Here is a 16,587-nt window from a genome sequence, read left to right as displayed (position 1 = left end):
ACTCATCTTGTAATGTTCATTTCATTTTATCCTATTTCTCCCTTTTTATTTTATCTATAATCCCCAGTCAGGCATATGTTTGTGTTGCACCATCATGCTTAATCTGCCTCCTCCCTTTATATTCACTCTCTAATTAATCCAGTGGTGGTTTCCTGTCTACTCTGCATCAAAAGAGATTTTCACAGATTTTTCTACACTTGGTTGTTTTAATGCTACTACTTTTGAATAAATATTTTATTTCAACTAATCTTGCTTATTTTTATAGTTCTATTTTCCATGACTGTTAACATGTGGCACTACTGATGGGCTGGGCTCTAAATTGACCTTTTTATGCTGTTCTGTTTTCTTATTTAGTTAGCTTTGCCTTTCTTCTTCTTCTTCCTTTTTTTTTTTTTTTTTTTTTTTTTTACTTTCTGCTTAGTCCATTTTTCGTTTCTATAAGGCACAATGGAAGCATGACTAGCAATGTTCCCTTACAACACTTGGTTTTCCACTTTGGTTGTTGGCTGGGGTGCCTTTCATATGGAGTCTGCAGGTCCTGTTTGTGTGTGCGCTTCACCAACATCTCAAAATGCCAATATGTGCATGTGTGTTTATGAATGTATCTGATGAACTGGTACCTCATCCAGGATTGCTTTCTTTGCCTCGAACCCAGTCACTGCCAGGATAAGTCCTGGCACCATTATGACTCTGAACTGGATTAAGCTGATAATCGAAGGACAACTGAACGAATGAGTGAACTTTTCAGTTCTATAAAGCCCACTTGTGCTCAGCTAGCACAGAATTTTAAATGCCATGGCAAGTCTTGTAAAGCATGCAACCGTGCTCTGCTGGTTAGTATTGCAGAAACGTACTCAACATGGTAAACTCAAGGCACAGGACTGTTTTGTAATGTAGCAGATATACTGATCTGTAATATCATGGACCTCTGGACAGTTTGACTGTTTGGAAAGGGTGGCTGATGACTAGTGGTTTTTCACTACACTGACCTCTCTAATGGTTGTACTCCTATTGCTGCAACTAAGGTAAGTTCAACACTTCATCCCATCTCCAGGGACTATGTTCTCCGGGAATTGCAGATACTATCCTGGAACCTGACCTCCATCAAGTACTGCTTTAGGTTACTTTACACCCATAATCAGGTCATTACCTCTGGGGGGAGAAAAGCTGGGTCTATATTAGATAACCAAAAGTTTTTTTTAAGCGAACGCTTACATGAGCAAAAACGCTGGAAATCGAACTTTGTACTGTGGGGGGATGCGCCCCCCACACCCCGCTAACTATATATTCCAACTCCGAGATCGCACTAAGGTGAGGAAAGGGCAAATATCCCACACCTCACTGTACCACGACCCCACAAAACACCCTTTCAATTCCCAGCGTTTTCGCTCATGTGAGCGTTCGCTTAAAAAAACTTTCGGTTATCTAATATAGACCCAAAAAAGCTTTTAGTGGTTATTGGAGTATCCTCTTTTTTTCATATTTCTGCTGTCCTTGTTGCCACCTCCCTTCTCCATCTTTCTGTTGCTACATGTTTAGTGAGTAGCAAGGCTAAAAAGCTATGACTCCATAACTTAATAACTATGCTGTGTTAGCTTCTAAGCAATATTTAGATGCGCTTCATTCATTTATTATTTTACCACATCTTTAAATTAAAAACCTTAAAATGTGTACACATATAGGATCATAGGAAGTTATTAGGCTATTGGCCCTGAGCCCCTTACAAGCCTAGCCAAGAATTTAGCCCATGTTCCAACAAGTCAGCACCCTATGCCACTGTCCAGCAGGGACTGAGGTGGAATCCCAGGGGTGCATTTTCTGTTCCCCATCCAGTTATCCAGGTTGGGCTTAAAAAGGGTTAAAGAGGTACTCTGCTTTATGTGGAGAGGGAGCCTATTCCACAAAAGGGGGGCAGTCTGCGACACAAATCTCTCTCTCCAACAAGTCCTGTTGATGTCACAGACCAGGTTGAGGGCGTGCATGTGGGTTACTCGAGTGGAGCTTGACTTGCAGATATGTAGCAGTCCATTCAGGGTGGGATCTGAGATTGCTTTGTATGTCAGAATATTTTTGTTAATGTGTGGCCATTTCTTTGAGCATGCTATGGATTATTTCATTAAAAAAAACATTTTGTACAAAGCAACTGAAAGATTCTGTGGCCCAAGTACACTACTCTATGCAGCAATTAGCACTGTAATGCACCTTATTTAAAAAATGAATGCTACAAAGCTTTTAAATAACCTTTTTTTGTCAAACAATATTTTTTAGATTTACTTAAATCTTGAAAAGCATATAAAGTCACCAACTGTTCAAGCCTTTGGATGAATATGCTTCCTCCAGCAAATGTCTTACCTTCTCATTTGATAAACAGGATTACTGGAATTCAGTTCAGATGCCTGAGAGAAAGATTCCAATGCATCCATATACACTTCTTGATCATACAGAATTTGGCCCTACAAAGAAAAACAAAGGCAATTTACATGGTGTATCATCAAACTTTAGGTGGAGATGCACAAAGAAGCACATGCATGCCCATAGACACACACATGGGTGTGTGCACACACACTTTCATACGTGCACCCTTAGATGCATATGTGCCTGCATCTGAAGCTACAGACACCACTAAGAAAGGCATTACATCTGGATATAAGATACAAAATGGCCTCAAAAATTAAATGTATATCTTGCTAATGCAATACCAAGGCTTAAAGCTCTTAAACATTGAGACACAAGTGGCATTTTAATAGACTGCATAGATGGCACTGGGGGGGTGGGGGTATGGCAGAGTAGCTTCTGCCCAGATTCTCCCTCCATTCTCTTAAGAGAAATATAAAAACTCAGTAGATCAAAGCAGCTGGGTCGTCGAGCTGGCACTTCGGCATCATAAAAATCTACTGCTAATCATTAGCGGACTGGAGTTCCGTTGTGGCAACCCCTAACCGGGGAAAAAGCCGAAAGAAGAAGATCAAAGCAGCTGGGTATGGAGATGGTGTTGGAACAATATCATTTGATAAGCGTATACTGAAAAAATGAATGGGAAATCTGTTTTCTGTATGTGACAAATGAAATCTTCCTAGCTCTGGTAAACACTGGTGGCTGTAAATCTCATTTAACATGGTAGGCCGGTGCTCCTTAATGGAGTGACTAACAAAAAAACCCAGCAAAACTGGAGTTTGTGTTGGAGCATTGTGGTTATAACTGAAATATGGTTAAACAAAATTTAACATACTGGAATAACGTTTTCAAATGCTAAGACGGAGGAATTTGAAAGGGAGCAACATACTAATCAATCCTGTACTTAAATTTGTTTAACTGTATACCTAAAGCGAAATAGCCTAAAAATAAAGAAAACACAACAGTATTGTAGTTGTGGGCTTTTATACTAAAATTGTTATATTTCTGTATTAATATGTTGTATTACATATTACCAATAAAACTGCTATGCAACACTGGCAGATTAGATCAAATGGAACTGAGGAGTAAAAGTATTATTATGGGGGACCTTAATGTCTAAAATAATGATTGTCAAGTAATGTGTAGACACAATCCTTTTACATTTTAAGTATGACAGGTATAAAGCAAGCAGTTAACACTCCAATAAGAGGAAGTAGCACCTTAAACATTATATGCAAAAACTGCTGATAAAGATCATGGACTGCTAATTATGGACAACTGTGCCCATGACTGCTGCTGTTTTCATTTGCATCAGATACAAATCTTGAACGTGTTGCACATATGCATGGTCACTGGATATGCCTTGCATGTTTGTTATGCTGTAATATTCTGACCACTTTCCATCCACTGCCTGAATGTTCATCTTCCTTGGTTAATGTACAGAACAGTTAGACCTTCACCTGATGCGAGTCCTCTATATGTTTATACTATGTACTACACTTTCTTACCTAAATGGTGTATTCTCCTCAGCATATGTTGGTAAGATACTATGCTGCTGTTTACTGACCGTAGATGTTTTCAAGAGATGAGCCTACAAACTCCATATTTCATTTCTCACATAAGAAATCTGAGTGGTCTAGAAGTAATCGGTTTCCAGTAAATTAGATAGTTGTTGCATGGCCTCAAACCTCCAACAGCTAGCAAGGGAAAGAGGTGTGCACAGGCTCGAGTCCATAGGATCAGTATTGGATTATTGGAAGCGTTACTGCAGGAACTAAAACAGTAGCCAAAAAATGAAAAACAGTAAGCATCTTCCTATTAGTTACTACCTAGTTGCTACTAGTGTTGGTCTCTCTGCAGCTGGAAGTATTTAGGGATTAAAGTTCCTCTGCTACTTCTCTTATAATGAGAAACAGTAGCACTAACTCTAAACTAGTTTCTAAGAAGCAGTTTGCAGGTTCTCTTATGGTGAGCAGAAGACTTCTCTCAAGTTGCATGGGACCATAGGCCTGCTGTAATCTACTCTTGGTAGATGCATTTAATAACACATTCAGCAGTTTAACACAGTAAAGCTAGGCAATGGTCTGATATCTTTAAAGAGATGGAATCCAAAAGCAGTAACAAACTAACACAGTCCAAGAAAATCACTGATTCTAGGCAGACCGACACACAAAAATCGAAGATACCCAATAGTGATGTAGTTGTAGTTTAATTAAGCAAAAAACAGTACACTCACTTTTCGTTCTCCTAACAATACAAAGAACTTCTTCAGATAAAAAAAATGGATTTAAACTTCATTGACTGTTTGATATTTTTAAAAAGACATGTGATTTACAAATCCAAGTCCATTGGATACTTGATTATTGAGTTAAACTTCCTTACTTGATTTACCACTTAACCCTGAAGGGTCTTATTACCAACAACTTGTCCAAGTTTGTATAATACCCTATATCTGTATTTGCCCCCAAATAGAGTGCTAAAATGTGTCACAATACCCAAAAATCTTTAAAGAGATTCCCACCGAAATAGCAAATAGAACAATCAGGGGAATTGGCACACGCTGCCAAATAACAGATGGCTAGAAATCAATGTCTTTCTGCTTTTCTCACTAGGAATAACAGAATAGCATATACTTGTTTTTCTACTTCTAGCTGGAGTTTTCAATCCTCAGATCTCCCATAAACATGCAGCATGGACTAACTGGAATGACATGGCTAATAAATTTCATACTAATTAATGGTTAAATAAAAATGCAGACTACTAGTAATAAGTCAGTTACATGATGGGAGGAGGTAAGAAAAGCCTTCACTACTAGAATTTCAGTTTTTATCATTCAAGATATACTTTCAGCACTGCTGAAAATATAAAGAATTTTTTTTTTTTTTTAAGGTATGCGACTTTTTCGCAGGACACCTGCCTAGGCCTGACACAACCATCTGTTGCTGCTGCATTTATTGTTGATGCTCATATCAGGCTTGAAGGTACATGCTCTAAACTGTACTGCACTGTTATGCTGATGGGCTTGTGGCCATATGATGACAGAATAGATGAAATCCCTTCATACATCATGCCAAGCAAAAGTTTGTTTACTGGTTAGATTAGGAGATCCTCGACTTCATTAAAAGCTAGGAAGCATTGAGAAACTAATTTAACTTCAACAGCTAAAACATTAACAAAAACAATGTACCTACAAGAATAAGACATAAAATAATAGCATTTAAGTACACAGCAATGGCATGGAAGGATTTCCTTGCTGTCACTCTTGCCTGCATAAGACTGGCTGCTGGCACCTTTGTAGCTGATAGTGTTCTGTACATCTTGTATACTAATATTACAATATTCTTTAGCTGCTATTTTGATGCCTGTGGATTGTGTAGTACCTTAATTACTGACTGCTAGTTATTTGTCATTACTGTAATAGATTACTCTGCATGGGAAAGCCTTTGTACACTTTTGTATTCATAGGATCATAGCACGTTACTAGGCTAACAGCCTCACAGCCCTAACAAGCCTACCCAAGTTCAACCCATGTTCCCAAGGGTGTCTGAACGAAATTGCACCTGTCCAAGAGGGACACAGGTGGAACCCCTGGAATTAATTTCTGGTTAACAATCCAATCATCCAAATTGTGCCAATGAGGGGGTTTGTTTAACATGAATAGGAAGCTTGTTTCAAAAGTAAGGCAAGCTCCGAGACAAAACTGTGTCTCCAAGTTCTGTTGATGTCCCATATCATGTTAAGGTCCTTTGATCCATGTGCCATTTGACTTGCGAATGTGCAGCATTTCCATTAAGCTGGGTTAGAGATTGCTCTGTATGCAAGGCACAGGTTGCCTCTGAGCAGTCTGTATGACACAAAGTAAAGTGACAATGATTTCTGTCTCTCCACATAAGACAGATCTTAGACCCTGAATTTTCTTTGTAAGGAACCTATGAGGTCTCTCCAATTGCTGTAGGTGCTTGGAAAGGAACATAAAGGGAGGGTTATACTCTATTGGTGGCCTTATGAGGGAACAGTACAAGGGGTTATAACTTTTTTTTTTTTCTGGAGGTAATGCCCTTATGAGATGAGCAATCTAAAATGCTTTTCTTACCACTGTGGAGACATGGTGATCAAAGTTAAGGTTGCTGTCAACCTGTGTGCACAGATCTCTCACCACTGACTGTGTGCTTTAGGGTATTGTTGTGGTAGTTTGCAGGAACATCACCCTTGCTAAAGAGGAGGATGATGCATTTTTTTTTTGCATTGTTTAAGAAAATGCTTAATTACTTTGTGTCCATTGCCCTGTATCCTTATAAAACATGACTAGTAAACTGCCTTGTACCTACCATCCAATGTGACCCGACAGCTTAATTCAGTCATAAAAAAACAGAATTGTACTCTAAGGGCAAACTGTGTTTACTAGTATCAATGTAGTGCAAGCAGAACCAGATTAATTATGACAGAAGATTGTATGACATACAAGAATATTAATGCATTTGATCTTACTTGGATATAGAAAATGAATGCTAAATTTGCTTGAAAATCTTTTCTCAAAGGATTCATGAAACAAACCATCCTGTAGTTCAGTGCAGCAGACTGGAAGTCACATAGGTAGAGGTAAGCTTCAGCTCTCTTAAGGTATAATTCTGTCGGCTAAACAACAACAGAAAGAGTTTGTCAAATTAGCATAAGTACTAAATTAATGGCGAGAAATAATCCTGGTAAGACATGCATCAAAGCTTGGTGCCTAGTCTGAGCAAACCTACCATTTGATCACCAAGGCTGATGGCTTTGGAGAATGAAATTACAGCTTTTTCCATCTGTTTCATGGACATCTGCTCCAAACCTCTTTTGTAACTGGAAATAATGCAGATACATGTATAGTCAGCACAATTTACACCATCATAGGCTAAAGTTCTCAAACAGACATGCAACAACTTGGCCAAACACACATTGCCCATCACCTTTATTATAGTATTACAGACATTGTGTGATGTTTTCAGTAAGGACCCACAATGGGTCCTCGAAACACCAAAGCTCATATTACACTTTCCTAACAGCAGCTCCTGACAGCTTGATACACAAACGATTGCAATACATGCACCTGAGTTTTTCAAATACAAACCAAAAACAGTGACTCTTTTTCCACAGGACATTTCCCCCCTACACCTCACATATGGGGTGGAATTGACCTACATTTCTTAACTTTATTATTCTTTTATTATTCTTACTCTGAGTACTGCACCTCAGAGAAAAAGTAACTTTCGACAGGCAATAACAAACCTGTCTCGCTCTTTCTCCAAGAGACTGCAAGATCAAATCAAATAAAAAACATTACAATTTGTATTTAAGCTATAAGTGAACAATAGCACATGAACATCTGCAATGGGCAGCTGTGAAATAAGCAACTTACCAAGTATTTTTGATTTATATTTTTCTATGTCATTATGGTTCATTAATACCTGCCTTCTGCATTTTTGAATTTAGAAACTTCTATCTGTAGTTTAATATAAAGCTTAGGTTCATAAGTTCTTACTAGGAACTTGATCCCATACAACATTTGGAGCCTAGACACAAGACTTTTTTTCTGTCAGTATGTACCATACAGAATAGCCCTGGGATAAATTAATAACTTCCCATCTACTCATCAAAGTTTATTTCGATAGATTATTCGAGAGCTCCTCTGCATAACATGGAGTGACAGCTTATTCTGTACACAGTGAATCCTTTTGGGAGAGGTATGTGTCATGCTAAAAGGTTCTATTTTTATTGTGATATAAATTTAGATCTGTTGAGTGAGTGTTGCTTGTACAACCAGTTTGTGCATATGTGAAAAATCAGATAGGATGGGGTAATTCGTAGACCTATAATCCAAAAAGATGTTCATTTAGGAGTCTGTAAGAGACTAACAGCAGTGATGTAGGATGTTACAGGGGACATACCCATGATTTTCTTTGTTAGATGCCACTGGGAACGTTCAAGTTGTGTAGTATACTTGATCAAGTACATTGCAAAGGGGGAATTGCATTGTACTCTTGGCCTAATCAGGGAGAATTAGAGAGGGACAATGATTCCATTGGATCTAGGGATTGTATCTTTAATGATTAGTTGCAAAAGTTAAAAAGCTTTTTGAACAACAGTTAACATGGTGGTGATGAAAGGAGTATTAGTTATCAAGAATGTGCCTAGATCTCAGATAGTGGTACTGACTTTGGGGGGGGGGGGGTACCAATGTATTATGTGCAGGGATATTCCTGTTTCCCAAAGAGTGTTGTGCTGCATTTTTTAACTAAACTTTAGGTCATGGTCTTTAACAATAATTAGAGTGGCTAACACCATCCTGCAGGATATGAATATAAGCTGGGGAGTTAATGACTGAAAAGTTTACAGGCCTTGGTGAGCATGGTCAGCCAGAGTTGCTTGACATTTACTTGGACATCACAGAAGTACAATCCAAATGAGAGTGGATCCACAATGTATGCAAGCCATGGCTAGTCTACTAGATAAAAAAAAAAAAAAGCATGACACATCTTCAGTACGCACTCTTCTGTGAGCCAATGGTGATCAAATGGAATGCAATGGAGTTGACATGTAATCTGGTGAGCTTCTTTATGACGAACAGAAAAATTCAAACTCCAAGAAAGTCAATACTTTATTACAGAAAAGCTTTTGGATATAAATCCTTTTTCAGTGCAATATATAATATTGCATTCTTTCAGTTTTTGTTAAACAAGAGTAAAATCATGTGAGCACGGCCAGCTAATCACATCATCTCTGCAATAATTTGATAAACATTTTAGCTTTGAGATACAGCAGTTCCTTAAGTTTCCTTAAGAAGTACTCAGACATACTTTCAACTCAATTTATAAATACATACGAGATAGAATTAAGTATATAGTTATATCTAATAAAATATTTATTATAAAAATTGTTTACTTGTTTAAATTATTTGCACATATACAAAAAAATACATATGTATATACACACACTAAAAATACCTCATGCAATTGCATTTGTCTAGTTGCTAAAACTGGCTTGGATACTAACCATGTTATTCAACCCTGGTAATACATTTGTTTGCAGTCTTAAGATCCATGCATATTCTTTAATCTCCAGAAGGTTGTTAACATCACCCCCACTTACTTGCTTATACACTGTTTCCATCACCCTAAATCTGAAGGTGTGCTCAGTTCCTTTCTTCAGAATATGCTTACTTAATGCATTCTGCTGTATTTGTCTACGTATCTCTGACTTGTGTTCTGTTATTCTTTCCTTTAGTTTCCTTGTACTTTCCCAACATAAAATGAGGGTCATTTTTGGCAGGTAGCAAGATAACATTACATATGTAGTATTGTATGTTGCTGTACATTTGAAAAAAATTTTTTTTGAAACTGGAGGGGGATGTACATGTTATCCTTCATAAAAATATCAGTACAGCAACTGAAGTTCAAACATGGGTGTGTGCACGTTGTATATATTTTTCTGAGCTCTCTTCTAATGCCGAAAATCTTTAGCACAATTTTAAGTTTTTTAAATTCCTGTATGTAAAATCTGGCTTATTATGAAGTATCTGACGTAGTTCTGGCACAGCCATCAAGAAATTTCAGTTATTCTCAATTTTCATTACTTCCTTAGTCTGTGTTATAGGTAGCTAGATATCTAAAGTACAGTTGTGTACACTTACCAGAAATGTAGAAGTTCTAGTGTATTCACTATTGCAGTCATTACATTTGGGTTATCTGCTTGCAGGTAGCCCTCAGTTGGCCTGATTAACAAAGTCTTGGGTCCTGCGTCGGTTGCTGTCCCTTCTTCCATGATGTCAGGTCGTCTGGTATAAAACATGCATCCGACGCCATTACATCGGTTTTTCTTGCCTCTGATGTCCGGTGCCCCCCTAATGGGGAAGCAAATAAATATAAAAGTACAATGATATACCTCCAACAAAAAAGCAAATACACAAAAAGGGCTTTTAAGCATAGTTAAGGAAAGTACAGGTATAGCCAAAAGAAGTTAGGGGGCTGGAGGGAGGGTAACCTGGACTGCAACAATGAATACACTCTAACCCCTGCAATACCAGTCTACAATTCTTACCACACTTTTCGGCCACAAAACCAAGACCGAAACACTAAAGGTGGAGGAGTGTCCATAGTCGCCAAGGATATTCACACCTCCAGGCTAGTTGCCCAACGCAATGCATCTGAAATTCTCCAGGTGCAAATAATACTAGGTAAGACTGCAATCCAAATTGTAGCTTGCTACAGATCCCCCACCATGCCCCAAGATTCTCACTACACCTTTCTAAACAGACTGGAAAATATTAAGATACAACCAAACACCCTAATACTGGGTGATTTCAACTACCCCGCCATTAATTGGGAAAACTACTCTGGTACCAACTCCTTTTCCCAACGGTTCTTCGAATTCATAAATTCCAACGCCCTGGATCAACTAATTCACTGTTGCACCAGGGGAGCCAATATCCTAGACCTGGTCATTACCAACATAGGAGATAAATGCTCCACACCAGTGGTCACCCCCTCATTGGTCAGGTCTGGCCATAAGCAAATCATCTTTGACATCCACATCCCACCCCCACCTCCCAGTAAGGAAACCTCCTTAAAAACTTCTCCAAAGCCAACTTCATGGTACTGAAGTCAGAAGTGACCAACTTCACAACACCCACGCAGACGGGATTTGGAAGTTTGACTGCAGAATCCTACACTAAGGCACTGTACGAGCCCATCCACTCGTGCATGAATCGTGCCATCCCAAATAGAACCAAGATGCTCTTCTCCAAAAAAAGGAAGCCAATCTGGTGGTCCCCTGCTATAAACAAACTATACAACAGAAGGAAGAAACTGTTGCAGAAAAGAAGAAAATCCCAGGATGCAAAAAACTCCCTCACCAGCCTCAGTAAGAAGCTGAGATCCCTCATAAAATCCTCAAAAGCTAGTTATGAAAATAAAATTGCCAAAGATTCCAAAGACAACCACAAGGCATTCTATAGTTATGTCAAGAATCTAAATGGCAATGCTCAGATCTGCTCTGAGCTACAACAGAATGGCATTAAATATACTGATCCCAAGGATATTGCCAATATCCCGGCAGATCGATTTAGTGCCAACTTCACCCCCTCTCACCCCCTAAAGGGCCCATCTCAATACCAAAAGATTGCCAAATTCCGATAATCACTGCCACACAGGTAGAAACCGCACTCTCCAAAGCTAAGAATACAGCATCCATGGGACCAGATGACATCCCAGGCTGTGTACTACATGAACTACAAAATGAACTGGCACCTCACCTAAGTGTCATGCTTAATCACAGCCTCACCTTAGGCTTCGTGCCCACTGAGTGGCGAACAGCTGCAGTTATCCCGCTCCACAAGGGAGGATCCGCCTTGGATCCCGAGAACTACCGTCCCATCAGTCTGACAAGCCTGATCTGCAAGGGCGTGGAACGCATTATCATGGAACTTATAAACAAAGACACTGGCAACCTTCAAACACTGGACCCCACCCAGTTTGGATTTGTGAAGGGCCGATCTTGTTTCCTGAATCTGACTGCTTCAAATAAGTCTCCAGAGCTGTGGACGAGGGTAAGGTGGTCCACACAGCCTATCTGGACCTCGCCAAGGCCTTCAACACCATCCCCCACTCTGGAATCGTAGATAAACTTGCTAAACTGGGCATAAATCCCTACGTCACTCGATGGGTTGCCAACTGGCTTACTGACAGAACCCAGACTGTAAAAGTAGCCGACTCCAAATCCAGCTCCAGACAAGTGACAAGTGGAGTACCTCAGGGTTCAGTCCTGGGACCACTGTTGTATGGCATCTACTTCTGTGCAGTACAGGCCAACACTAAGGGACTCTGGATAACAAAGTTTGCAGATGACTGCAAACTGGGAGCCATTATTGAATCCACAAATGATGTGGATAGTCTACAAAAAGGCCTTGCAGAAACATATGCCTGGTGCCAGAGCCATGGGCTCAAGCTTAATGCCAAGAAATGTACAGTTATCCCCTTTGGAAAAAAACATGTACCCTTGAATTACCACAGATGTGGCAGGACACTAAACATCAAAAGTGTGATGAGAGACTTGGGGACAGAGGTGGACAGTGGTCTCCTTTCAATAACCACATCGCCACAACAGTCAGGAAATCCTATGTGGCACACCTCATCTCTAAGGGCTTTTCATCCAGAAAAAAGGAGGTCATTGTCCCACTGTACTCATCCCTCATTAGACCCATTATAGAGTATAATGCCCCGTTTGGTATGTACCTCACAAGACATCTGCAACAGCTGGAAAGGCCACAGAAATACCTCATTAAAAGAATCACAGGCCTAAAGCAGAAGCCATATGCTGACCGTCTAAAAAAAACTCCAGCTATACTCTGTGGCATATTGTCTACTCGGAGGCAATCTCTGCTTAACATACAAGGCCATGTCAAACACTGAGCTGTTGGACATGCTCCACTTAAAGAAATCCCAGTCCCTCAGAGCCACACGCTCCAGGGATCTAAACCTTGTCATCATAATGAACAAAACATGCTGGAGGGATAGGCTCCTGACCCAGAGACTCCCCATACTCTGGAACAGACTGCCCATACATGTCAAGCAGATCGCCTCATTGACCCTCTTCAAAAGGAACCTTGATGATTGGATGGGAGATAGGAAATTCACCCTGGGGATCATGTCAGTCGCCCTGCTAGACAGGGGCCCAGAGAAGTAAACACTGTGGGAAGAAATATCCAGGGAATTGAGAATTGTTATGGCTAGGCTTGCATAGGCCCATAGCCTAGTACCAACCTATAAACCTATTTATGGTAAATGTACACAACTGTACTATGTTCTTTGTGTTTCACTGTTGCACTCATTACATTTGGGTAGATTCCCAAAGCTATGGTTAGGAGGAGGAATTTTAGTTAGCATTAGGGCCAGCTATAAGGCCCTGCAAGACTGCAGTGGCAAAGCCAGCTCTGGATTTAGAGAAAATTGTCAAATGATAATGCTTGGTGAAAGTATGTACAGAACTCCAGGTTAGCAGCTTCTAGGATATCCCTGGTATGGACGCCTCTGAGAAGGGCTGTAGAGGTAGATGCAGCCCTGGTGGAGTGAGGTCTGATCCCCTGGGGGGATACGTTTTCCATGGTGCTTATAGCAGAAATGAATGCAATGGCTTATCCATTTAGAAATGGTTTGCTTTAAAATAGCCTTCTCCTCCGCCCCTGCAGCAAATGCCACCAGCAGTTCAGATTTCCTTTGAGATTTAGTCCTGTCCAAGTAGAATCTAAGCTGTCTGTGCACATCTAAGGAATGCAGTATCCATTCCTCTTTATTCTGTGGATTGGGAAAGGAGGTTGGCAAATGAATGAACTGATTAAGGGCCACACTGTATATCACCCTGGGCATGAAGGATGGATTGGTTCTGAGGGACACCCGGTCCGTGTGAAAGATGATGAAAGGCTCCACTGCCATAAGGGCGTGTAATTCAGATACCCTTCTAGCTGAAGTGATTGCTAAAAGGAAAGCTGTTTTCCAAGAAAGAAATTTTAATTCTGCAGTAGCAGCTGGCTCGAAAGGAGGTAGTGAGTTTCTCCAAGACAAAGTTAAGGTCCCAGGCTGGGGTTTGAGCTCTTCTGGGTGGTCTCAAATTTTTGGCCCCTCTGAGGAACTGCTTGAGCAGTGGATGAGAGAAGAGGGGAGGTTCTGTGTTATAATGAGCTGAGGCATGGATTTTAATGGAGGAAAAAGGCAGGCCCTTGTGAAGCATCTCAGTTAAGTATTGTAAAATCTGAGGTAAATTGGGCGCTGCTGTTCTCATCCCTAGAGATTGGTACCAGGCACAGAATCTTTTCCATTTTTAAGCATAAGATTTTCTAGTACTAGGCCTCCTTGCCTCTAAAATGATATCCATCACAGGTTTACTGAGGGACGGTAAAGGAGAGATTATGTAATTAGCCAAACTGCAAGGTTCAGTGTTAGAAGCTCAGGGTGCTGAATCTGATTCTCCTGCTGAGACAACAGGGAAGCAGTCTGAGGCAGGTGCCATGGGGATAACCGTAACACACTGCGCAGGACGGGTTACCAGTGTTGGCGCGGCCAGTCTGGAGCAATCAAAATCATCCTTGGTTTGTCCTGTTTGATTTTTAGTAGTACTTTGGAGAGCAGAGGCAAAGGGGGGAAGGCATAGACTAATCCACTTTCCAGGCTTGTTTGTGGGGAGTCCTTGTGCAAACTTTGTCCAACTGATAGTTCTGGGGAGAGGCAAACAGGTCTATATCTGGGCTCCCCCATTTGCTTGTCAACATGTTGAAAATCCTTGGTTCCAATTTCCACTCTTGTGGGTCCATGAGGTTTCTGCTTAATCCGTCTGCCAGTGTATTTAATTTTCCAGGCAGGAATTGAGCTTGTAGGTGCATTTGGTAGCTCAAGGCTGTGTTCCACAATGCCATGGCTAGTCTGCGGAGGGGGTAAGAATGTGTACCCCCCCCTGCTTATTTATGTACTACATAACAGTGGTGTTGTCCATCTTTACCATTAGTTGTCCTGTAAGAATGTGGTCCTTGAAGGCTGTCAGAGCATTCTGTACAGCTAACACTTCTTTTGATATGCAGGTGCATTTGACTTGGGTTCCATTTGCCCTGAATGCACTTCCCTGCCAGGTGAGCCCCCCATGCATAGTCTAATGCATCTGTTAGGGTTTGGGTGGCAGGGGGTGGTATGAAAGGTAGTCCCTTGTTTTGGTGGCAGGCCTCTGCACACCAAAGAACTGTAGGCATAGGCAAGGTATGATAGGAATCATTGTTTCTAGATCCTGAGAATGTTGACACCAGAGGCTTTGTAGATACCACTATATAGTTTCCTCATAAGCAGTCTTGCATATGGAATTAGAAGAATGCAGGAGGCCATAAACCCCAAGGCTTGCAGTATTTGTCTTGCAGATAGCAGGGTTTTTGTGGCCACTTGTTTGAAGTAGGTTGTCAAATGAATTTGTTTCTCTGGCGTGAGGTAAGCCATCTGGGAAGTTGTATTCAAACTTGCACCCAGGAATATAATTTGTTCACAGGATATCCGGTGTGATTTCTTTTCGTTTATGGTGTACCCCAGACAAGTTAGAACCCTTTGTACAAAGGCCAGATGATTCAAAAGTATGTCCTGGCTTTCTGCCTGAATTAGACAATTGTCCAGGTATGGGTATATTTGAATACTTCTTTGCCTGCAAAATGCAATAACTAGAGCTAGGCACTTTGTGAATACCCTGGGTGCAGTAGATAAGCCAAAGGGCAGTGCAGAGAACTGATACTGCGTGTAGCCTTCTTTGAAGTGTAGGTATCTTCTGCAAAATTCTATGATTGGGATGTGCAGGTATGCTTTTAAATCTAGTGTTAACAACTAGGCATCTTTGCCTAGCATAGGAAGTAATTGCTGAAGAGTCAACATCTTGAATTTTGGAATCTCCAAAAAGGTGTTTAGAGTAGACCGGTCCAGGATAGGACGCTATGAATGGTCTTTTCTGGGTACCAGGAAAAGTCTTGAGTAGAAACCTTGTCCCTTTTCCTTTTCTGGTACCAGTTGAATAGCCCTCATGCTTAAGAGAGAAAGTACTGGTTTCTGGGCCTCTGCCCACTGATTTGGGGGTAGGTCATGCCACCTGCTTGGTATTGGCAATGTGTGGAAGTGAAATCTGTATCCCTGGGACACTATATTTAAAACCCATTTGTCCTGGGTAATGAGTTCCCACTTCTTTGCATGAAGAGCAGTCTTTCCCTCCAAAGGGGGCAGTCAGTTGACAAGTACTTGGAAAATTTAAAAGGAAGTCCTTGAGACAGTTTACCATGGGGGGGGGTCTTATTATTCCCAGATTTGGAAGTGGAGGCCCCCCACTGCTTAGTTCTATGTGTCCCCTGGGACTGAAACATGGGTTTTTTGCTGTGTCTGGGTTTGGCTTGAGAAGACCTGGAAGGGGCTGGAAAGGACCAATTTTTAGAGGGCCAGTGCCTACTAAATCTAGGAGGCTGAACTTGTAAGAACACAAACAGTTTGCATAGATTTAGCTTCATCTTCCATCTAATGAATCAAAACCACATTGCAAAGTATGTTTTCTAACTTGTTCAGCAGAATGCATTAAATCCTGTAATTCTTTATTTTCCACACAAGTCAGGAATAAACATCATTTTCTGTTTAAGCAGTCCAATAACATGTTGCT

The 16,587-nt window shown here is 40.7% G+C and overlaps 1 protein-coding gene across 1 annotated transcript in view; it reads right to left on the bottom strand.

Annotated features, from left to right (window-relative positions):
• The window catches only part of TTC16 (tetratricopeptide repeat domain 16), a 361,188-nt gene that overhangs the window by 288,054 nt on the left and 56,547 nt on the right, over positions 1 to 16,587 (bottom strand). Inside the window, exons 3-5 of the mRNA XM_044058179.1 lie at positions 7,143 to 7,233; positions 6,883 to 7,029; positions 2,353 to 2,453 (exon numbers count right to left, since the gene is read on the bottom strand). Coding sequence (XP_043914114.1) covers positions 2,353 to 2,453; positions 6,883 to 7,029; positions 7,143 to 7,233 — 339 coding nt within the window. The remainder of the gene's footprint in view (positions 1 to 2,352; positions 2,454 to 6,882; positions 7,030 to 7,142; positions 7,234 to 16,587) is intronic.

Source organism: Protopterus annectens, chromosome 16.part0, assembly GCF_019279795.1.
Source record: "Protopterus annectens isolate FY-2018-M chromosome 16.part0, PAN1.0, whole genome shotgun sequence".
NCBI lineage: Eukaryota > Metazoa > Chordata > Ceratodontiformes > Protopteridae > Protopterus > Protopterus annectens.
The sequence above is the reverse complement of the archived record's forward strand: the minus strand, read 5'-3'. Positions and strand labels throughout refer to the sequence as shown.